The 20,099-nt window shown below is 32.5% G+C and overlaps 1 protein-coding gene across 1 annotated transcript in view; it reads right to left on the bottom strand.

Annotated features, from left to right (window-relative positions):
* Window positions 1-18,563, bottom strand: part of LOC145255502 (NTF2-related export protein 1-like) — a 70,809-nt gene extending 52,246 nt beyond the window's left edge. Inside the window, exon 1 of the mRNA XM_080113966.1 lies at window positions 18,419-18,563. Coding sequence (XP_079970092.1) covers window positions 18,419-18,475 — 57 coding nt within the window. The 5' untranslated portion in view covers window positions 18,476-18,563. The remainder of the gene's footprint in view (window positions 1-18,418) is intronic.
* Window positions 18,564-20,099: the final 1,536 nt, after the last annotated feature.

Genomic DNA, 20,099 nt, shown 5'->3' with positions numbered 1-20,099 from the left:
ATTTCTCTCATCACTTCTCTTACGTCGCCCAACCTCCACGTAAAACATGAAGTATGCATGGTGATAAAACATTTCAGAGTTTTAGTTACATATTAAATGATGATACACACACACACACACGTATTGGGACGATTAATTGGTATTGGAAAATTTTTAGCCTATTTTCTGATGCCAAAACCGATTCCTTTAATGATTTTTTTTTTTTTATTTAAGAAACATCTTCCACTGCTTGTAGCAATAATAAAATAAATATTTATCGATTTAAACTTCCAGTAGGACTAAAATTTCTGGATCATCCTCTCACAAATGTGTTTTTATGTTTGGGAAAATATATGCACATTTAAGATGTGTTTTTGCAGTAAACAGGACAAAATAACTATTTTATAGTTAAATATTTAGAGATTTACAAAGAATCGGAATCTGGAATTTAGTACGGAACCAATAATTGTATCAAAATCGGGAAAAATATTGGAATCATCTCGTCACTAATATATATATATATATATTCTTGTTAGATCACCAAAGTTAAGTAACAATGAGCATGGCTAGTATCAGATGGGTGCCCATTTGAGAATACTAGACACTATATATATTGCGCTGGGACATAAAAATTTCTAGATTAGTATCTGGGAGCACATTTAAAAACCACTGGGAGAGATGCACCCCCAGTCTTCATCAACATGCATCTAGGAGAAAGAAAACATAAAAACCTGAGGTCTACCGTCTGATCTGTCTTGTTACAATCATTTGCATTGACTGAGATTAGCAGTCATATCAAAAGTGTTATTAATGGTTCTACACAAAGCCTTCATCTCTGTAAACAAATCATCTGTGCGGATTTGGGACAACTTTGCTGTCAGGAGTCTATACACACACAGTTACTGACCACAGATGATCTTTAAAACTTTATCACAAATTACTTATGATCAGTCTTAATGCATAACGCCATCCTTTTCCAACATCATAAAGGATTTTTCTCAGTATTTTGCAACTGCTTAAATGGATGACATCTGTATGCACGAAGAAACAAACAAAATCTAGTTTTAGTTGTATATACAGATTATAGAACAGATTCTTTGGGAAAGAAACAAAAATCATGTCACAGAACAGCGAGATATTACTGAATTTATAAAGGACTGGGGGACCGCTTGTGAATTTGATATTTCCATGAAACTTCCTCCTTTGGAGGAAACCAGTTCAACATGCCTAGGGTGAGTGCCACTTCAAACAAACATTACTAGATTATATCGACTAAAGTCTTGTAGACAAAATTCAGATTAAATTAAAAGATAAAAAAAAGTATCATTATTCAAATTCTGATATAAAGTACAAAATAATAAAATGTTTTAAAAAATAAATAAATAAATAAATTAAAAAAGGGCAAGAAAGTTTAGACAAAATGAGAACGATTTTAAGTTTATTTGGAGTAGTGAAAGGGATTTCCCTAAGGCATCAAGAATAAGCATGAAAGAGTTCTAAGTAGTTAAAAGCTATTTTAAAAACCTTGAAACATGACAGTAGTACCAAACTTTGTAAATAGACTCAGTGGAATATTTACTAAATTTAATCATTCATTTTTAAAGTTGTTTCGACATTAATAGTGAGCAGTCTCATTATCTAATATATATATCTGTAATAATATTCCATAAATATTGACTAGGTGTTAATGTTCATGTAGAGATACACGCAGAACTTAAAGTATACATGTATATTTTAATTGAATAGATTGGTTTGGTTTTGTTTTATTTTTATGTAATTAAAATGTTTGTATTATTTGGACTACCATTCTCATCTTGGTTGATTTCACATTTCAATTCATCATGTAATTTCACTTGTCAGAAACCTATATAGAATTCCAAACTGAAACCTTTACTTTAATCTACGTTCTCATTCTGTCAGCCACAACTGGGTAGAAGTGTTAATTATTTTATATTATTCTTAGTTATTGCCTATAGTAAAGATTGAATCTCCAAAACACTCACTTAGAACAGATTGTTAATCAATGCCCTTAACTGTTACATCAGGGGTCTGTGTGGATTAAATAAAAAATCCTGTTCAAAATTTACCAAAGTTTGAAAAAAAATAAATAAATAAAATGAACCCGAAGATCAGAGGTTACATCAGACCAAAATGTAAAAATAATAACCAAGATAAGAATAGTAGTCCAAATAACCGAAATAGTGCAAATTATCGATCCTCATCTAAAAAATTCTGAAACGTAATTGAAAAGATTTTTTTTCTGGTTCTTATAACACTTAGCAGTCATTACAAAAACCAACAGGTCCTGGGTTTGACCTTAAAGTGTATCCAAGTAGAAACTTTAAAGAATATAGAGCTCACTCAGAGTTTCATCTAGGAGTTAAGGAGAATTTGTTTAAAATAGGACACTAAACTATATCGGACATTCTTCGGCAAAGTATTCCAAATTAGCATCTTTTTTTTCCTGCATGTCCTATTTCCCAAGTGTATCAAACTGTCTTGGATACGACACAAAAATGCATCCAGAGGCGAGGCCTCATCACTACTCCCAGGTTCACTTTTGATAATCTAGGAAGATTTTAAATGGTTCACATTATGCCATTGACTGCCTATCACATCACACAATAACTGAAGCTGATATTATTTGATACCATGGCAACACTTCAAATGATGTCTTCAGATGTTTACTTTTATTGACGTCTGCTTTTAGGACATATGGCCCAGCAGCTGCTGTCTTAATGCGTTCAGCCTCAAGTCATAGGACAAGGTTTGTATCGCCATTGCCAATGATACTGAGAATGCTTACATTAAATAAATTTACAGAATTTTGTATACCAGAATTTCGCAATTGTAAATACTTTGTTTCGAGATGACCTTTACATTATTGAAGAAATGTATTGTTCCTATTTACTTGCCTCCTCACCAGGGCAGAGTTAGACACAAGGTCAGTTTTTAATATGGGGAAAATCCAGCTCCCCAAAAAGCACGTCAAGAAGTAACCTCCATAACTGCTAGGCCTGAAACAGTTGTTTTAGCCAGAGATAACACCAACTATGTAGAAGCAGTTTTCAATGTAAATGTTGTGCATCATCTAATGCAAGTACTGCATCAATCCTGCAAACAAAATCAAAATATATATTACAATACCCTGGCACCAATTATTTCATACCGACACTCCAACTGGCCCATTATTCAAAAATGATGCTCAGAAACTTATCCTCCCTCCATCTCAAACATGTCTTGGTGATGTATATCATGCCTTATAAACCTGCCTCTGATGGACGTCTCGTTAACTGCTGCCCAACTGTGCCTTAGCAATTGAAATGTTCATCATAAATTATCCTCCATGGCATTTCCACACGAACTGCAGGGCAAAAGTTGGCATTAAGACAAAAGTGCCTTTTATGGTCAACACAAGACGTTTTGGAAACAATGTGTATCTTTGGTCGTCCCATTCGAAATTTTATACTCATTACCCCAGGTAAGTACAAACCATATAAAACATAGTACATTAGAAGTATATGAAGAAGCCCTGCGCAGCAGACGCATAAAATGTGCAGAGCAAGCATCAAAGAATAACCAGAAGTTGCCACCACTGGTGATCATGTTTGTATCCAAACAGGGCTCTACGGACAAACTCATCTTTAGTTGACCTTTGGCAACTAAATATTTTCGTTTACTAGCCAAATAGAAAAGTTACTAGCCAAATCTACATGATTTTTAGAATATGACATGTTCATTCTGTGACAAGTATACACATCATAAAAACTTTTCTGTGCGTTTTTTTTTTTTTTTAATAAATGTAATTCTTAAATATGCAACAAATGTTGATACTTGAAGGTATAAACATTCTAATTTCTTCAGATTTTTTAAGACTTTGTTAAAAAAAACAAAAAAACATTGTTTTAGTCAACTTTTATTGTTTAAATAATTTAACTCTGTTCGTTTTATGAAAAAAAAAAGTTGAAAAGATATTTTCACTCAGTAGAGAGCTTTGGAAGATTGTCAGTGACAGAAATACAATTGCTAAAAGATAAGTGTTTCATTATTTCTAGTCGTCACTTTGAAAAATCACTTGCAAATGCGACTGTTTCACTCGCAATGTAGAACCTTGCCAAACCTCTCGGGTAAAAATAGAATTAAAAATGGAGTTATTTAAAAGATGTCAGTTTAATCAACATGTGAAATGCATTAATGCTTCAAGGCAAGTGAAATTTCAAAACAGAAAACTTTTATCTAAATATACGTGCAAGTCCCATCTTCAAAGTTGATAAGTGATAACGATATTAGGACTCGCCCTCCAGTTTGTGATTTCAGACAGACAATTGTGTCCAATGAAGTTATACCAATATCATCCCAACTTGTGGAATCAAAGATCCTTGGCCATTCTGACTCCCATTCAGACACCAATTCCAAAGGCATCAACAGTGCCTCAAAATAATACACTAATACTGGATACATGATTCTACATGCTCAGTGTTAATTGATAGCTCTATGGCCTTCAAAACCGTCACACCAAAAGGACTGCACCTGTCAGCTCAATGAGGAGCACATGTTTACCACATGTGATGAGAAAATCTGGCTGCACCAAACATCCACAATGGAAAGAAAGATAATATAATGACTGAACTTTACGTGACATTTGATTCATTCATGTTTAATGTGTATAGTTGTTTGTGCAAACATTTGGGGTTTAGTTCAGTTGTTATCTAATGCTACATGGCTTATATTTCCCATTCTTTAGACATTGTTTTGCTCTTTAAACATTTTCATTTTGACACTTCTAATTCATATCCAAAGATGAGATGGAGGGTAAATAATTATCAAGATTGGTGTACATGACTGATGGATTTTATTTTTTATTTCAGTGAACAAAATAGTTTACAGAACAAATAAATTGGTCTTATATATTTCCTAATTGTTAATTTCCTGGTTGTAAATTCTAAAAATGGCTTACAATATAATTATATTCCAAGTCTGGAGAAATAACAAGGCAATAATTAAGTTGCCATGCAACATAAAGCCAGACCAGATCCAGAACATTAGGTTAGACACTCTACTTGAGGATATGGTCATCTGAAAACTTTGTCTTTGCAGGTAAGAGTATGTTGAAAAAAGCAAGGGATATATCAGCACTTGTAGCAGCCTAAGACTGGACAGAAAAGACTATAAACAGTGGCAAATGGATACAGTCAATTCTCACAATTGTCATCACTCTTGTCAAAGGGAATACAGACAACAAACCTGGATAGTGAGCCAGAGTAACAATGATAACTGACTAAAGGTTATCAAAAAAGCATCAATACTTTGATGTTTTCAATAGTCTTTTAACATATTTTTATATTCGATGGAAAAACATATAGAAAAAAAAAATGTTGAAAAATTAAAGCTAAATATTTTACTGTTAACATTTTCTTCTTTGCTTATGCATTCAGGTTTTTCTTCACTCTTTCTTTTCTATTGACCAGATTTTTTTTTTTTTTTCTGTGTTCATTTTCAATTCCCCCATCCTTCTTTTGTTACTGTCCGTATTCTTGGTTTGTGTCTTATTTAAAAGTTTGTAACTTGTGAGAATACTTGTATCTATGTATGTTTTACATGTGCAAGCCTTATAATATAAGGAGTCTAATATGTTAGCTATCTAAAACTAGGTAATGTTGGTGGTACCATTGCTCAAAGACATGCCATCTGGCAGGGTAAAAAAAAAAACAAAAAAACTGGTAAATGTGAAAACAGTTAAAAAAGACAACCAGATGAAGAACATTATCAGGAAAGTGAGAAACATTACTAATTATAGATTAGTTCATAGCCAGAAGTGGAGTCGAATACAATTTAACATAGCTCATAAACCAATATAAGATTATCCTGCCTTTTCTTCTTCGTTGTGTCTACTATGCCAAAACTCGAATCAAGTATGAACTGGCCAATCTATATTTATGAAAGTGTGTGTATTTCCCGACTAAACTACTGTCAATTTTTAGTCTACAGACTAAAGATTTGGGAAAATCTTTTTAATCGGTTTTCAGCCAGAAATTTGGCTGTCAAGGGGTCAAAGTTCAACGATTTGACCTTTGCGATCTCTAGCAAACTATTTAGCCAATTTTGGGTCTAAACACTTGAAATTTTAGATGTAGGTTAGCTGGACATGAGTCAAACTTTATAATATATACATTTCATATGCACATAAAGTTATGAACAGTACATAGGGCCCAAGCAAAGCCGGGCTGAACTCCTAGTGTTGAATAAAATTGATTTTATCCATTCAGAAAGATAGAATTTCATAGTCAAAAAGAGTTTGCTTCAAATGACCGATTTCAGTTTCTATGGCAGCTCAGCTCATTCTGGATTTGGGTCCTGAGTAGGACTTTAAAAGACATCCAGTGGTGAGGCCCTATTTGGAGGATGTGGAGTTGCTCCTTAGTTATCATTGCTCGCAGTTCCATTTTAGCCCAGAATAGTAATACCTGTTAGGGCATCTGGTGCAATCAGACCAGGTTGTCTGAAGATACTGGCTTTTTGACCAAATATGCAAATATTACAGGCAACCGAGTACTACCTGTGAAGTTATATTCCCTAGACATGTCCTCCTTTAGAGGAAGCCAGCTCACCCCACTTAGGATGAATTCCGTACAACAACAAAATCTATTAGTAGATAGTCAAAATGACTATCAGGAAAAAGATATGTGTGACACTTCCAATAGTCAATAGCTACACCTCATTATCCAAAACGAATAAAGTTGAATAGCATGAAAGTCATAAGATGCTATGCTACGTATTGGGTCATTTATAGTTATTTTTACGGGATGTTTTTGTTAACATGGTATAGAGTGTCATTTAAGTATTGTATCAAAGTTAAAATCTTGATATCGTGAACATTAACAGATAAGGTTGACAAATTTTTTTAAATTCCAAGATGTGAATAGTGCCTGAAAAGTTTATCGTTTACCACGAAGCTTTTTAAGTTCAAGAAGGGTAATAATAGCTTTCAGGAAAAGAAGTTAAAAAGCATGATTAACATGTTGAAGATTTTACGAAGGACAAGTGATTTGCTTGTCTCTGCAATTTGAAGTTGTTGCGTGTAGCAGTCACAGCAGTATAAATAAAGCAGACAGACGTTGCTTAAACTTTTATTAACCTTTTTCACTAATTAAAGATCCATTACGTGATCATCATTAAATCCTGCTCTTAGCTTCCCTAATATTAAGCTAAAAAGTTTTCATTTAAGTATTAATCATTTGTTGGAAAGGTTAACATTCAAATCACCAAAAATTTATTAATAGTTAGTTAAATAGATAGCTAACAAGTTTCTTAACTACAAAGTTATAATTACTTTTTAAAAATATTGAATTATTAGAACCCAAGATATGCAAATATTTGATAATGTCACTTATTCAGTAAAATTGATTTTGGCGAGGATTTCATTGCTATCAAATAAATTTTTTTTCAGAATTTTTGAGATGAGGATTCATAATTAGTATTATTTGAACTACTGTTCTCATCTTGGATGCCATTCTTATGTTTTGGTTGATGTAACTGCAGCTCTTCCTCAGGAGTTTAGCCAAACTTGGGAATCTATATGGATGGAACTGTCTTTTTAATCCATGGAGTAACTTACTCTTGTTTTGTCAGCCAAGATGCACTTGAAGGTCAAAGGTTGGACAAAATATTGAGAGAATAACATTCATGATGATAACAGTAGTCCAAATAATACAAATCATTTTATTTATAAATTAATAAAATAAATAAAAAGAAAAAAAACAAAACAAGTGAAGCATGCATGGTCCTCCTTAAGTGTACAGTGAATGAGGAATAAAAAAAAATTAAAAAAAATGACCAAGTTCAGCTTTTGCCCCCCCCCCTACCCCATTTAGCCCCCAAAGTCCCAAGGGAACGTCAAATCCTGGTGAAAATAAACAAACGGTGCAGTTTTAGGCCTTAACATATGTAAATTTGAGTTCTGCACCATAGAAATGACTAAGTCCATCATTCGACCCACCCTCTTCATTTAGCCCCAAAAGTCCAAGTTCAGCACCATGCAAAACTGCTAAATAGACATACACAGAAAATTTTGGACAAATATGGTAAAATAGTCCCAAAAATGGAGCGTTTTTATTAGCCCTAAAAGAGCCCCTGGGGCACACTCAAGAGTTATTGCGAAGTATAACAAACAAAATTATATAGAAATCAGTTAGTTACAACTTTTCAGAAAGTTTTATAAAAATCCAAGTCATCAACTTTTTTTAATAACACAAAAGTGTCAATTTTAGCCATTTTAACCCAAAAGGCACTCCTAAAGGGGCAACCAGAGTTTTCCCAGAAAATCCGTTCTGTTACTTTTTTTTATTCATATCATGTTTAATGTTTGTGCAAAATTTTAAAAAATTCCAAGGCATAGTTATTGAGGAAATTGCAAACGGACAAGGGTGAATTTACAGGTCCACCCTCCTTTTGTCATGGGGAACCAAAAAAAAAATGTTAAAACTTGGAAGTTATCTCCCTCCTTGATTGTCGAAACTTGCAAATACTTAGGGAACTTCTGCTATTGCATTTTTGGGAGTTGCGTTTACTTTTTTCCCTATTCTTTATTCAAATGTGATTATCACAAAAGGCACCAAATTTAAAGACACAAGAAATTAACTTTTAATCTGTTGTTGAACTGAATGGACGTTATTTAATTGTCTCCATTTCAAGGGATCTCTTCCTACTTCATTCCAGGCAAAAAGCATATTGGACACTCATGCAAATCATAGCTGAATCTCTACCGTGGGGAGTTTAGATAAATTCCCAAGTTTCCAGTTTTGATGTCGATGTAAAAGACACAAAATATTCATTTCTATCAAGGGAAATTACAGTGCTTACTCAAATTGGTACTTATGGCGGCTATTAACAGTAAAGAAAATGCAGAAAAGTCTGTATAATGTATGTGCTTGTTACAGAATGATGTCATATTCCAAAAATGACATAATTTGATTAAGTAATTTTTTGATTTTTATTTGAGAAAATGTTACGATTAAGCAAGTCCTGTTTTCATCAGGCATGACAAAATAAGGGGAGACAACTCACATCGAAGTTGAGATAAAACAATCAGCCTTATGTTCAATACAGTTTAGTAGTGCAATTGCTAAAGATTGTAAATCTTGATTTTCTTAGTTAATAAAAAAAATTTTAAAAGAAAAAAAACACTAGATCGATTTACATAATTTTTGGAATATGACATTCGTTCTGTAACAAGTACGTATATCATGTAAGTGCCAATTTGAATAAGCATCAAACTTTCGTACTTTATACAGCAGAGAGCATTCCGTGGCTGAAGCCACATTATGTGGAGCTTGAATTAATTCTCAGTCGAGAATTTATTTAAGAAATTGCTAATTCGGCACAATTTCTGGACATAAACTATATTGAACTTTCTACTTTACAGTGAAGTGTAATTCGGTATTCAAATTATTGATTTCACTCAGTTAAGGAGGATGGATTACTTGGAAAGGTCTCTACCAGCCCATCATCATGCAGGGTCATTCCGTGTCAAACCATCTAGAAATATGGGATTTTGAAACCCACATACCCAGATCTGGCTGTAGTTTGCACTGCAGGTAGACAATATAGGAACATCCTGAAAATTTGAGCACATAACTCAAAGTGGTTCCCAATTTAGAGCATTTTTTGTTTTGGCGTTAGTCACATAATGTGATGCCCAGGCAACAATTTTGTGATGTCATTTCTTTGAATATTTTCTGATTGGAAGATCGTATGGCTCTAAAAATTCACACAGGTAAGTCTTTTGACCCAAGGAATCCAAAAATGGCATCAGATTTTCTAAAAAATGAAGCCTTATAGAGATATTAAGGGTTTTTGGATTTTTCCACATGTGGCCCCAAATCGAATAAAAAAGGGGTGTGGCTAGCATGGTAACGCATTACTTTTTTCATATGTTGTTTTTAGATATAAAAAATTGTCTCTGGACCAAAAATGGTTAAAAGTTCTTGTTTCGTTCACTCGCAGTTTCTGTTGAAAGTCAGGTATATTTTTGATGATAATGAAAAATATTCCCTCCCTCTATTGGATGTGATAATCAATTTAGACATGGGTTAAACTTATGTCACACCTTAATTTTGGAATAAATTTTGGAGTAAGCCAGATACTAAAATGGTTAAGTTCTGGTAACAATTTCAACGACCTAGTCATCTTCAAGATTAATTGATGAGGGTTGAAAACACCAAGCCAGATAAAAGTATGCGTTTTTATAAGAAGCCATTTTATAAGAAACCAGTAATAGGATTGTAAAGATCTTAACAAACTTCTAGTACTATCTCAGGCCAACAATTTTGATAAAGAAACTTCTTGAGAATTATTTAACCCTCATAACACTTGGGGGGGGGGGGGTTTGCCATAACTTTTTAAACTTTTGTTTATATTTTCGTGAAAACATGATTTATTTTGCTCTGTTTTCTATATAGCTTCCTGAATATTTCTAACCTATCATAAGATGTGAAAAAAAAAAAAATAAAATAAAATTTACAAAATAATTTTTCTCCAGGAGTGTCCTTCAGAGTAACCCCCTATCAAATTTTTCAGAAATTCCAAAATAATAAAAGTGACCTAAAATGATCAAAATACAAAATTTTATTGCTTTCCATGATGGGATACTCCAAACTATGTGGAATCTATCTAAAAAAAAAATAAATATATAAAAAATTTTTTTTTAAATCACAAGATTTCTTGACTTGACCATACTTCTTGAAGTCACTGCACATCAACAAAATGCAAAGCACTGCTAATTTTTGTTGATATGTAATCTAAGAAGACTAAGGAACACAAAGATATAAAATTGTGTTTCGTGGGGTCTATACACATTTTTAAATTCTTGGTCAAGTTCCGAAAAAAAAAAAAAAAAATGTTTTTGCGAGGGTTAAGAAACAAATTCTATATTATCTTATTGGCTCCTGTGAAAAAAGTGATAATGGTATATCTGTACCAGAAAGCCCCAAATATTCACACCTACACTGTGTTTACCTTACAAAATACCTTACAAATATCCTTAAATTACATTTCAAGAGTACTTGACAAATTTGTTTAAGAAACTAATTAAGACATTTTTGGAACTATGTATCAAAAATTAAGAAATTTCTTGTACCGGGAGGCCAACTCATGTTTCTTATAAAAAGCATGTAAGCAAAATGTAGTGCAACTAGGTTCTAATTTTCTTTTTTACCTTTCTTCAGAAAACTGGAATTGTTGAGACATTGTTGTAGAGAGTTGGACTGAAAGAAAATGAAGATGAATTATCAACCATTTGCTTTCATCACAAACAATATTTCCAAAATTTGTGATGGAACAAAGACCACAAAGTGTTGTAGTGGATTTTTACAACACAAGAGATCAAAGGTGAACGACCGATATCTTTGCAGATGGCAAAAGACCTAAAGGCAAGAGGGTATAATGTAACACTAGGTCACTTTCTTTGTTATCAGTGCACAAAGAAATATGTGAGTCTGACAGTTGATGATACAATGGATCCAGACTACGAACCTATGAGTTCTGTAAAAACTTCACAAAAAAGCCTTGAATACGAGACTGGTATCCATGGATGTTTCCCCTGTGGACTGCACAGTGTTGTTTCTCATAGCCGTGTTCATAGTGTCAAAAGGAAGTTAGAACAAACTGTTGAAACATTCAAAAGTGACATGTCCATGGTAATAAAGTTGGCATTGGTGAACTGACTGTGCAGAATTAATGCCCAGTGAAACAAACACCAGAGGAAAAGCATCAGAACTGAATCAATTACATTATCTGATAAAAGAAGTTAAAGAGCGCTTCAACTCCTGATCAAATCCAAATCATGACACTTACTCCTGATTTCTGGTCTCGTGAATACAACTTCTAATTCTTCAAGGTGTCTGAGTATGTTGTTCGAACTGCCAAAGAATTGACAAATATTATTTTGTCAAAACCTAACTCGATTTTTCCCAGAGACAGTCGATGTGATAATACAAATGTATGAGAATGATGAATACAGCTGCGAAATGCCAGGCAAAACAAGTATAGCAAAAGGTGTTCACAAACAAAAACGCTTGATAATTTATAATTTGTATGAACTGTATGTTATAAGTGGTATGTTTTAGCTGGATCTAGACATTCTGTTCTGTGACATACGTCAGAATGCAAAACTTCTTGTTGATGCCATGAAGTCGGACATCACTTAAAAGATTTGATTTCAAACTTAGTTTGTGATTCTTCTAACAAAGAGTGTATGATGCATCGCTGTGAAATTTGCCCTGGTAGAAAAGCATTGCAATTCTTGGATGAGGAGCTGTATGATATGAATCCCAATGACCAGTTTGATTTTAGTCAATGGGACACAACTGGCCATGCAACATTAACAAACACAGAATATAAAGATATGTTGATTGATACCTTTGATAATCTTACTAAACACTCATATCTAACAAAATGGCAAGCGCCAGATACTTGAATCAAAAGAAATAGAATCTTTGTTCCAATAAGGTCCTTGTTCTGGGAGACTTTTGAGAAACTTTCAATTTTTAATATAAGACAAAATTCAAAGTTATCATTGGAGCAAGGAATATTGTACCCTGCACTCAGTGGTGATTTACTACAGAGATTCTGATCAGCAGCCAAAGCACATTTCATTGTGTTTTATTTCCGATGACAAAACCCATGACATTGCATTTGTGTATCAAACACATACGCTGACTGTTCACTTAATCCAGACCTTATTACTGCAGGTGAACAAATGATGGCTGCAGGGCTCAATATAAAAACTTCAAGAATTTCATCAATTTATGCTTGTGTAAGAAGGACTTTGGTATTGAAGGTGAGTGGGTTTAATCAAATCTTTGATTATAAAGCTATGTTTGCTTTCTATCAGATGTCTGCCATCCGTTTCTTTGCGATCAGTAAAGAAACCATGGAGAAAGTGAGAAAGTCGCTTGAAGCAAGATTTTCCAGTGCCAGGAACCAGAGCTTTTTGTACCATTGTTAACATCACAAATTGGCCATAAGTTGTCCAGTGTGGATGAAATATATATTGATATTCATGATTAACTTGCCATCAATTCTTTGTATCTCTGACATCACACCAATCCAATATATAACCTGTATTTATAACTCTTTCTGGTGGGTTGGTATTGTGAATGAAATAAATGCAGAGGAAGGTGATGTAACTGTCAAGTTCATGCATTTCCATGGACGACACAAGACACAGTTGGTTGCAGATGATACATGGTTTGTTCCCATCAAGAAAATTCTTTATGTTGTATCCCCAAGAACATGTACCAGATGGGCATACACAATAACTAACCAAAATTATCAAAAACCATTTCTGCATTTCAATGGCATAAAGAACATCATGTAAATGTTGAATGCTGACTTTAGTTGTGAAATCCACTATTTTATGAATACCATTTCACTGCAACTGTTTTATCGTTTTACCAATTTTTACATATTCAATGGACGCCTGTTTGAAGATGAAATTTATGGAATTTGGCACGAATGGTCACTCCTCTGACTTAGACCCATACAGATCAAAACTGGTTGCTTCCCATGAAGGTACTTTTCAGGAAATAGTTCAAGTTTGTTTTTGTGTATGAAATCTAATAAATATATATAACTGCCAAAAAATCACTTACCTCCTCAAAATTACTAAGCTATGGGTGCTTCTATTCTTCATGTATAAGAATTTATCCATATTTATATTATATTCCATGCATTTTTTAAATAAAAGGATTTTTAAATCAAGAGTCACGGAAAAAAAAAAAAACGTCTTTTTGACAGTTGTTTATCCGCCACCGGATATTCGTCAATTTATGATTTGGGGTTTGTATTACTGTACACATCTGAAGAAGTTGTCAAAAAACAAATATATGTTACCAAAGGCAAGATAAATTACTTTTCTACCAAACTGGATATATTTTGTGTTTTTTTTCAATGTAACATGTTTATTCAGCTCGAAAAGCATGCAGAGTTTACCTATGTATTGGAAAATTCAAAATGGCGCCCGACTCTCTTTAACACATAAGTTTGGAAAAAGGTGTTATAAATAATAAACTAGACAAAACACTATTAAAAAAACACCGAATATATGTCAACTTAGGTCACGGTAACATATATTGAGTGAATTTCTAACAGTATTTTGTCTAGTTTATTATTTATAACACCTTTTCCCGAATTTACCATGTTAAAGAGAGAGTCGGGCGCCATTTTGAATTTTCCAATACATCGGTAAACACTATGCTTTTCGAGCTGAATAAACATACGAAAATTATATCCAGTTAAGTAGAAGAGTAACTTATCTTGCCTTTGATAACATTTATTTGTTATATATTTGTTTTATGACAACTTTTTCGAATCTATGTGTACAGTAATACAAACTCATGATTTGTTATATATAGTAGCATCAAAGTGACAAAAATAATTATTTATGCCATGCAGCCTTATCTCCCTTTTGTATTTTTTACATATTTCATTTCAACTACAAAGTGGTCAGTATGTGCTACCATATTTGCAAAATAATAACATTTCATTCATGGATTTTTAGCCGATTACTAAAAATTCGCTCTACCAAATTTCCAATTTTTTTTTTTTTTTTATTCTCGTAAAAAAATACATGAATTTCTGATTTAATATATTTTAATTCTTTATCGAGTGAATTTTTTTTTTTACATATCTAAAAAAAAAGAAAAAAAGAAAACATTGAATGAAATAGAAAAAATTGTAAGTGTCCAATATTTACTTGATAATCTAAGCATAACATAAGCTTCTACTTAGAAAAAATAAATAAATAAATAAATCAACGTGGTTTAAAAAAAAAAAAGTTTTCAAAAAAACACTTTCTTTTTGTTTTAAATTAGAATATTTTATTTATTGATCTTTTATCTTCAATTTGTGATATATAAAACTTTGGTGCGTAAATTATTTAAGTTTTAATAGACATTTAAAAATGGGGGTGGAATTAAAAAAAAACAAAAAAACGTTTGTCTAAAATATTATATTCGGTTTATTGGAAAGAGCATAAAATTTCACATTGACCCTGAAAATATCGTAAAAATTGAACCAATACAAAAAAATTTATAGATTTTTAAATTTTTAAAATTGAAAAATATTTAACTCGTAAAATTCAATTGATTTCATTACGTAAAAAAAAAAAAAAAAAAAAAAAAATGGCTGCATGAAGGCGTGCCGACACTTTGTAAACACTTTTTTTTTTTTTTTTTTAAATAAAAAAAATAATATTTCTATTATTTTTTAAACAACTTTAATAGTTTATTTTGGAAGTGTATTATTCCATAAAGAAAATAAGCAAACCACTTTAAAACGAGGAATTACGAGTTTTTTTATATTTTATTCGCAGTTTTGTGTTAAGGGTGTCAAAAATTCCCAAAACATTCTGAAGGAAGCGCCAATTATTTACATATATACAGGAATTTAGAAGTTACATTTAATTATTACGATATGGTTTGGTTATTAAAGTATTAATTAAATTGTTATGAAACTAATTTTATTAAGGGGCGCTTACAGTTTTATTCATATCCCTTACAAATTAATTTGTTTTCATTTTACTGGTGTAACCAGTACCACCAGTGTGTACCACCGAACCGTACGCGCAAAACAGCTAACAAGGATATCCCCACGTTAAGAATAGCTTTCTTAATTCGCTTGGGAATGCTAAACTGCATGTGCCGAATTTGTAAATAAAAAATAAAATGAAAGTTAAAAATATGCGACCAGTTGATTATAAAAGGAACTATTTTGTTTAGATTTAAAAACAAAGCGAAACAGGAAAACAAAAATGGGTTTGTTTTACTCTACACAGATTCGAAAAAGCTGCCACAAAACAAATATAGAACAAATAAATGTTATCAAAGGCAAGATAAGTTACTTTTCTACCTAACTGGATATGTTTTTAGTGTTTATATTTAATGTAACATGTTTATTCAGCTCGAAAAGCATACAGTGTTTACCGATGTATTGGAAGAAAAAGGTCCACATTCTTTTTTAAATGAAAAAAAAAAAACTAAGGTACTTATGTATATGCACTTATGTTACCGTGCTAAAATAACATTTAGAAAGCCATTCTTAACATGAGGGAAAGTAGGGAGTTTTGTAACTATTCTGTACTTTCACCTAACAAAACAAAAACAGGGTAAATTTTTACGACGTGCCTCACCTCAGCGTATTATAAACACCCCAACATCCCCATGTTAAGAACGGCTTTCGGAATAAACATCCCGTAACCTCCCCATGTACAGAACTGCTTTCGATGTTGAGGGATGTTTATTCCGAAAGCCGTTCATAATATGGGAACGCTGGAGTGGTACTGGTAGTGCTTACAATACGCTGGCTGGGGCACGTCGTAAAAATTGACTCCGAAAATTTCGAATTTAACTTGAAAATACGATTTTTAAAAATAGCTCAGTAATATAAGTGCATACAGCACACACACAAAAAAAAAAAAAAAAAAAAAATAGCCGAAAACGATTGCAGGAAGGAAACACGTGAATCAATTTGTATCCGTAAGCATCCATTTATCCTCAATTAAAAATAAAATTTTAAAAAAATGATTACCTTGTTAGTTAACTATAACCGAAGTATTTTTTTCTATAATAATTACACTACCGAGATTTGGCGGGGGGGGGGGCACCTAAACTTTAATTTGATTTATGTCTACAAATTTTCATTCTACAAAAAATTATTTTTTTCGGGTTTGTATTACTGTACACAGATTCGAAAAAGTTGTCAAAAAACAAATATATAACAAATAAATATTATCAAAGGCAAGATAAGTTACTTTTCTACCAAACTGGATACATTTTTTTGTTTTTATTCAATGTAAAATGTTTATTCAGATCGAAAAACATGCAGTGTTTACCGATGTATTGGAAAATTCAAAATGGCGCCCGACACTATCTTTAACACGGTAAGTTTGGGAAAATGTGCTATAAATAATAAACTAGACAAAATACTATTAAAAAAAACACCGAATATATGTAAACTTATGTCACGGTAACATATAATGAGCGAATTTCTAACAGTATTTTATCTAGTTTATTATTTATAACATCTTTTCCTGAACTTACAGTGTTAAAGAGAGTGTCGGGCGCCATTTTGAATTTTCCAATACATCGGTAAACACTGTATGTTTTTCGAGCTGAATAAACATGTTACATTGAATAAAAATACAAAAAATATATCCAGTTAGGTAGAAAAGTAACTTATCTTGCCTTTGATAACATTTATTTGTTATATATTTGTTTTTTTGACAACTTTTTCGAATTTATGTGTACAGTAATACAAACCCCATACAGGCATGGTTTTGTTTTTTTATTGTTTTATTTTTCGTCATTAGTTTTTTTTTTTTTTGGTTTGTTATTTTTTTATGTGTGCTAATCCATTTACTGATCCGCCGCGCTATTTTTTTAAATCGTATTTCCAATTTTAATTAAAGTTTTTTGTTTTTATTATTCAACTGTAAGGTTATAAAGTACAGAATAGGTACAAAACACCCTCCCCATGTTAAGAATGGCTTTTTTAAATAATAACATTATTTCAGCACGGATCAATAAGTACACTGCATGGTGCATGAGTACCAAATTTAAATTTAATGCAAATAAACCAGTAAGTGATTTATTCTCTCTAATGAAACCATTTGCGTGTGGTTGTCTTTCGGCAATTATAAATAGTGCCCCCCCCCCAGCCAAAGTCGACAGCCATAGGTGTCGATCTGTACGTGCACCAACGATGCTAAACTAAAAATCGATCAATTTTCATTTAATTGAAATCCGTTATTTAAAGTAACTCGAATTCAAAATTTAGCAATAAGGTAAGCTAAAATGATTTTTAACCGACTTAAAAATAAAAAGGCAGTTATCTCTTTTCTTTCATAAAAAAGAAAGAATGTTTTTTTCTCGCGTCATTAATTAAAAATGATCAAATTTTAAAATAAAAAAAGTGCGCATTGTTTATTATTATTGTTCGATTTTAGTCAACAACAAAAACAGAAAACGTCATAATCGAAACGATTGAAAAATCCAAGTAGTAGCAGGAACGGTTTTTCTTGGATAACTTAACTTTATAACAAGCAAAATACAAAAAGTGTAGTTAGACAAAAATAGAAAATGAGAAACATATAATGAAAAGGGGGGGAAAAAAACAAGGAAAAAAAGTATTAAAAATGTCTTGAAACATAGAAAGTAGCGAACATGTAAGATTAATATTGAATGAAAATAAATCCTTATCGATACCTCGTTGTTTTCCTTAAAAAAAACTAATTGAAGCCGAATTAGAAAGGATAAACAAATTAAATACATTGAAATCAAACAAGTAAATAAGCTTCTTGCGAAACTTTAATTGATATTTGATCGCCATACAGAAAATATGTAATAAATAAAGATTAAATATGAAAATTAAATAAGGTTGTTACCTTTTCGGATGAGCCAAGCGCCATATTGGACGCAGTGAAGACCGGAAGTGATGTCATAATACTAAACTCGTCGTTGTCAGTTTTTCTTTTGGAAAGAAAGAGAAGGGGGGGAGCGAACGAGAACGCGAGGGGGTGGGAGAGAGAACGAAACGTGAGAGTGGAAGTGAAGAAAGAGCAACAAGAGAAGCGGAAGACAGGGGATAAAGCAAAGAGGGGGATGCCGAAGCGGGAAAGCGAAAAGCTTAGAAGCATTTGTCTCTGATGATGTCATAAATATTTGATAAAATATTTGGAAATCTTGGATATCTCTTTATTTCCCAAAGATCGCTTTTTTATACAAAAATACTGTTATTTTGTAATTGAGATATTTTCCTTTCTGGTTATTCTCATTTAGATTCATTCATTACCTCGACAGTTAAAGTAACTTTAAAATGGACCATTCTAAATTAACATAAGGCAATCATAATGCAGTCTTATACCAATGTCTCATGTATGATATGAAAAGAAACTGGAACCTAAAGGGGATATCGATCATACCAGTTATCATAGGTGCCACAGGACTTATGAAGAAGAACCTGAAGTCCTACCTAACAAATATTCCTGGTGAACCAAGTGCAAAAAAGATTCAGACAATTGCACTTAAGGGAACAGCGAGGATACTAAAAAGAGCTCTCGGTTGGTTTCAATAAAAAAGCGGGGCAATGTTGGCAGCTGGTTTGGCTGCCCCATACCCAGCGTTACAATCTTCAAAGGAAGAAAAATAAAAAATAAAAATTAAGTGTAAGAAGCCACCTGGCTTCCAGCTGTAAGGTTCTTCGGGGGGGGGGGGCAGCTACTATACAATACGACACAATATAGTGTATAAATATTAACTCCACTGGACGATCTATTAAAAGTTGAATATCAAATGCAGCAGCAATTCCTGGGAACATGTTTACCAGAAAGAACAGTTGGTAATAAGTCATACACCATCCAATATGACTATGCAATGCCTACAGTTATGTACCTTGAAAACAGAGCTATTAAACCTGACATAATTATATAGAACAAAAAGGAGAAAGAAGCAACCTTAGTAGAAGTTAGTGTCCCCCCCCCCCAATGATAGTGGGTGAAACAGATCTGAAAGGGATAACAAAAACCCAAAGGTCTTATGTACGACAATAAAAAGGAACTAGAATCTTAGGAAGATCTCTATCACTTCAGTAATTATAGGAGCAACTGAACTCATGAAAAAAATTTCAAAAAGTGGAGAACCTGGCAAATATACCCGGTAAACTAAGTGCATGAAAGATTGAAACAGTTGCACTTAAAGGGATGGTTACAGTCTTAAAAAGATCTCTCGGTTAGAATATTATCAGACAGCAATTGAATTCTTGGCATCCGGTAGGATGCCCCATCCCTAGCTTGAACAAACTGATAAGAAAATTTAAAAAATAAAATAAAAGACAAGTGATCATTGCAAGAACATAAAAAGATAGAAAATACTTGAAAATTCCAAAAAGTTTTCTTAAATATTTAATAAAAATCTATATGTTGAAGAAAACCTTATTTATCTTTTATTTTTTACCATAAGCCTATTCTATTACAGTGATTGATCTCTAGCAAAGGCACAAGTAATAGTGAAAGCGGAAGCAACACGAGCTACCATTGTGAATTTGAATCTATGCTTAATTTCTAATCT

The sequence above is a fragment of the Euprymna scolopes genome, chromosome 3 (genome assembly GCF_053919585.1).
Source record: "Euprymna scolopes isolate OS-2025 chromosome 3, ASM5391958v1, whole genome shotgun sequence".
NCBI lineage: Eukaryota > Metazoa > Mollusca > Cephalopoda > Sepiida > Sepiolidae > Euprymna > Euprymna scolopes.
This window is presented reverse-complemented; position numbering and strand designations above follow the sequence as displayed.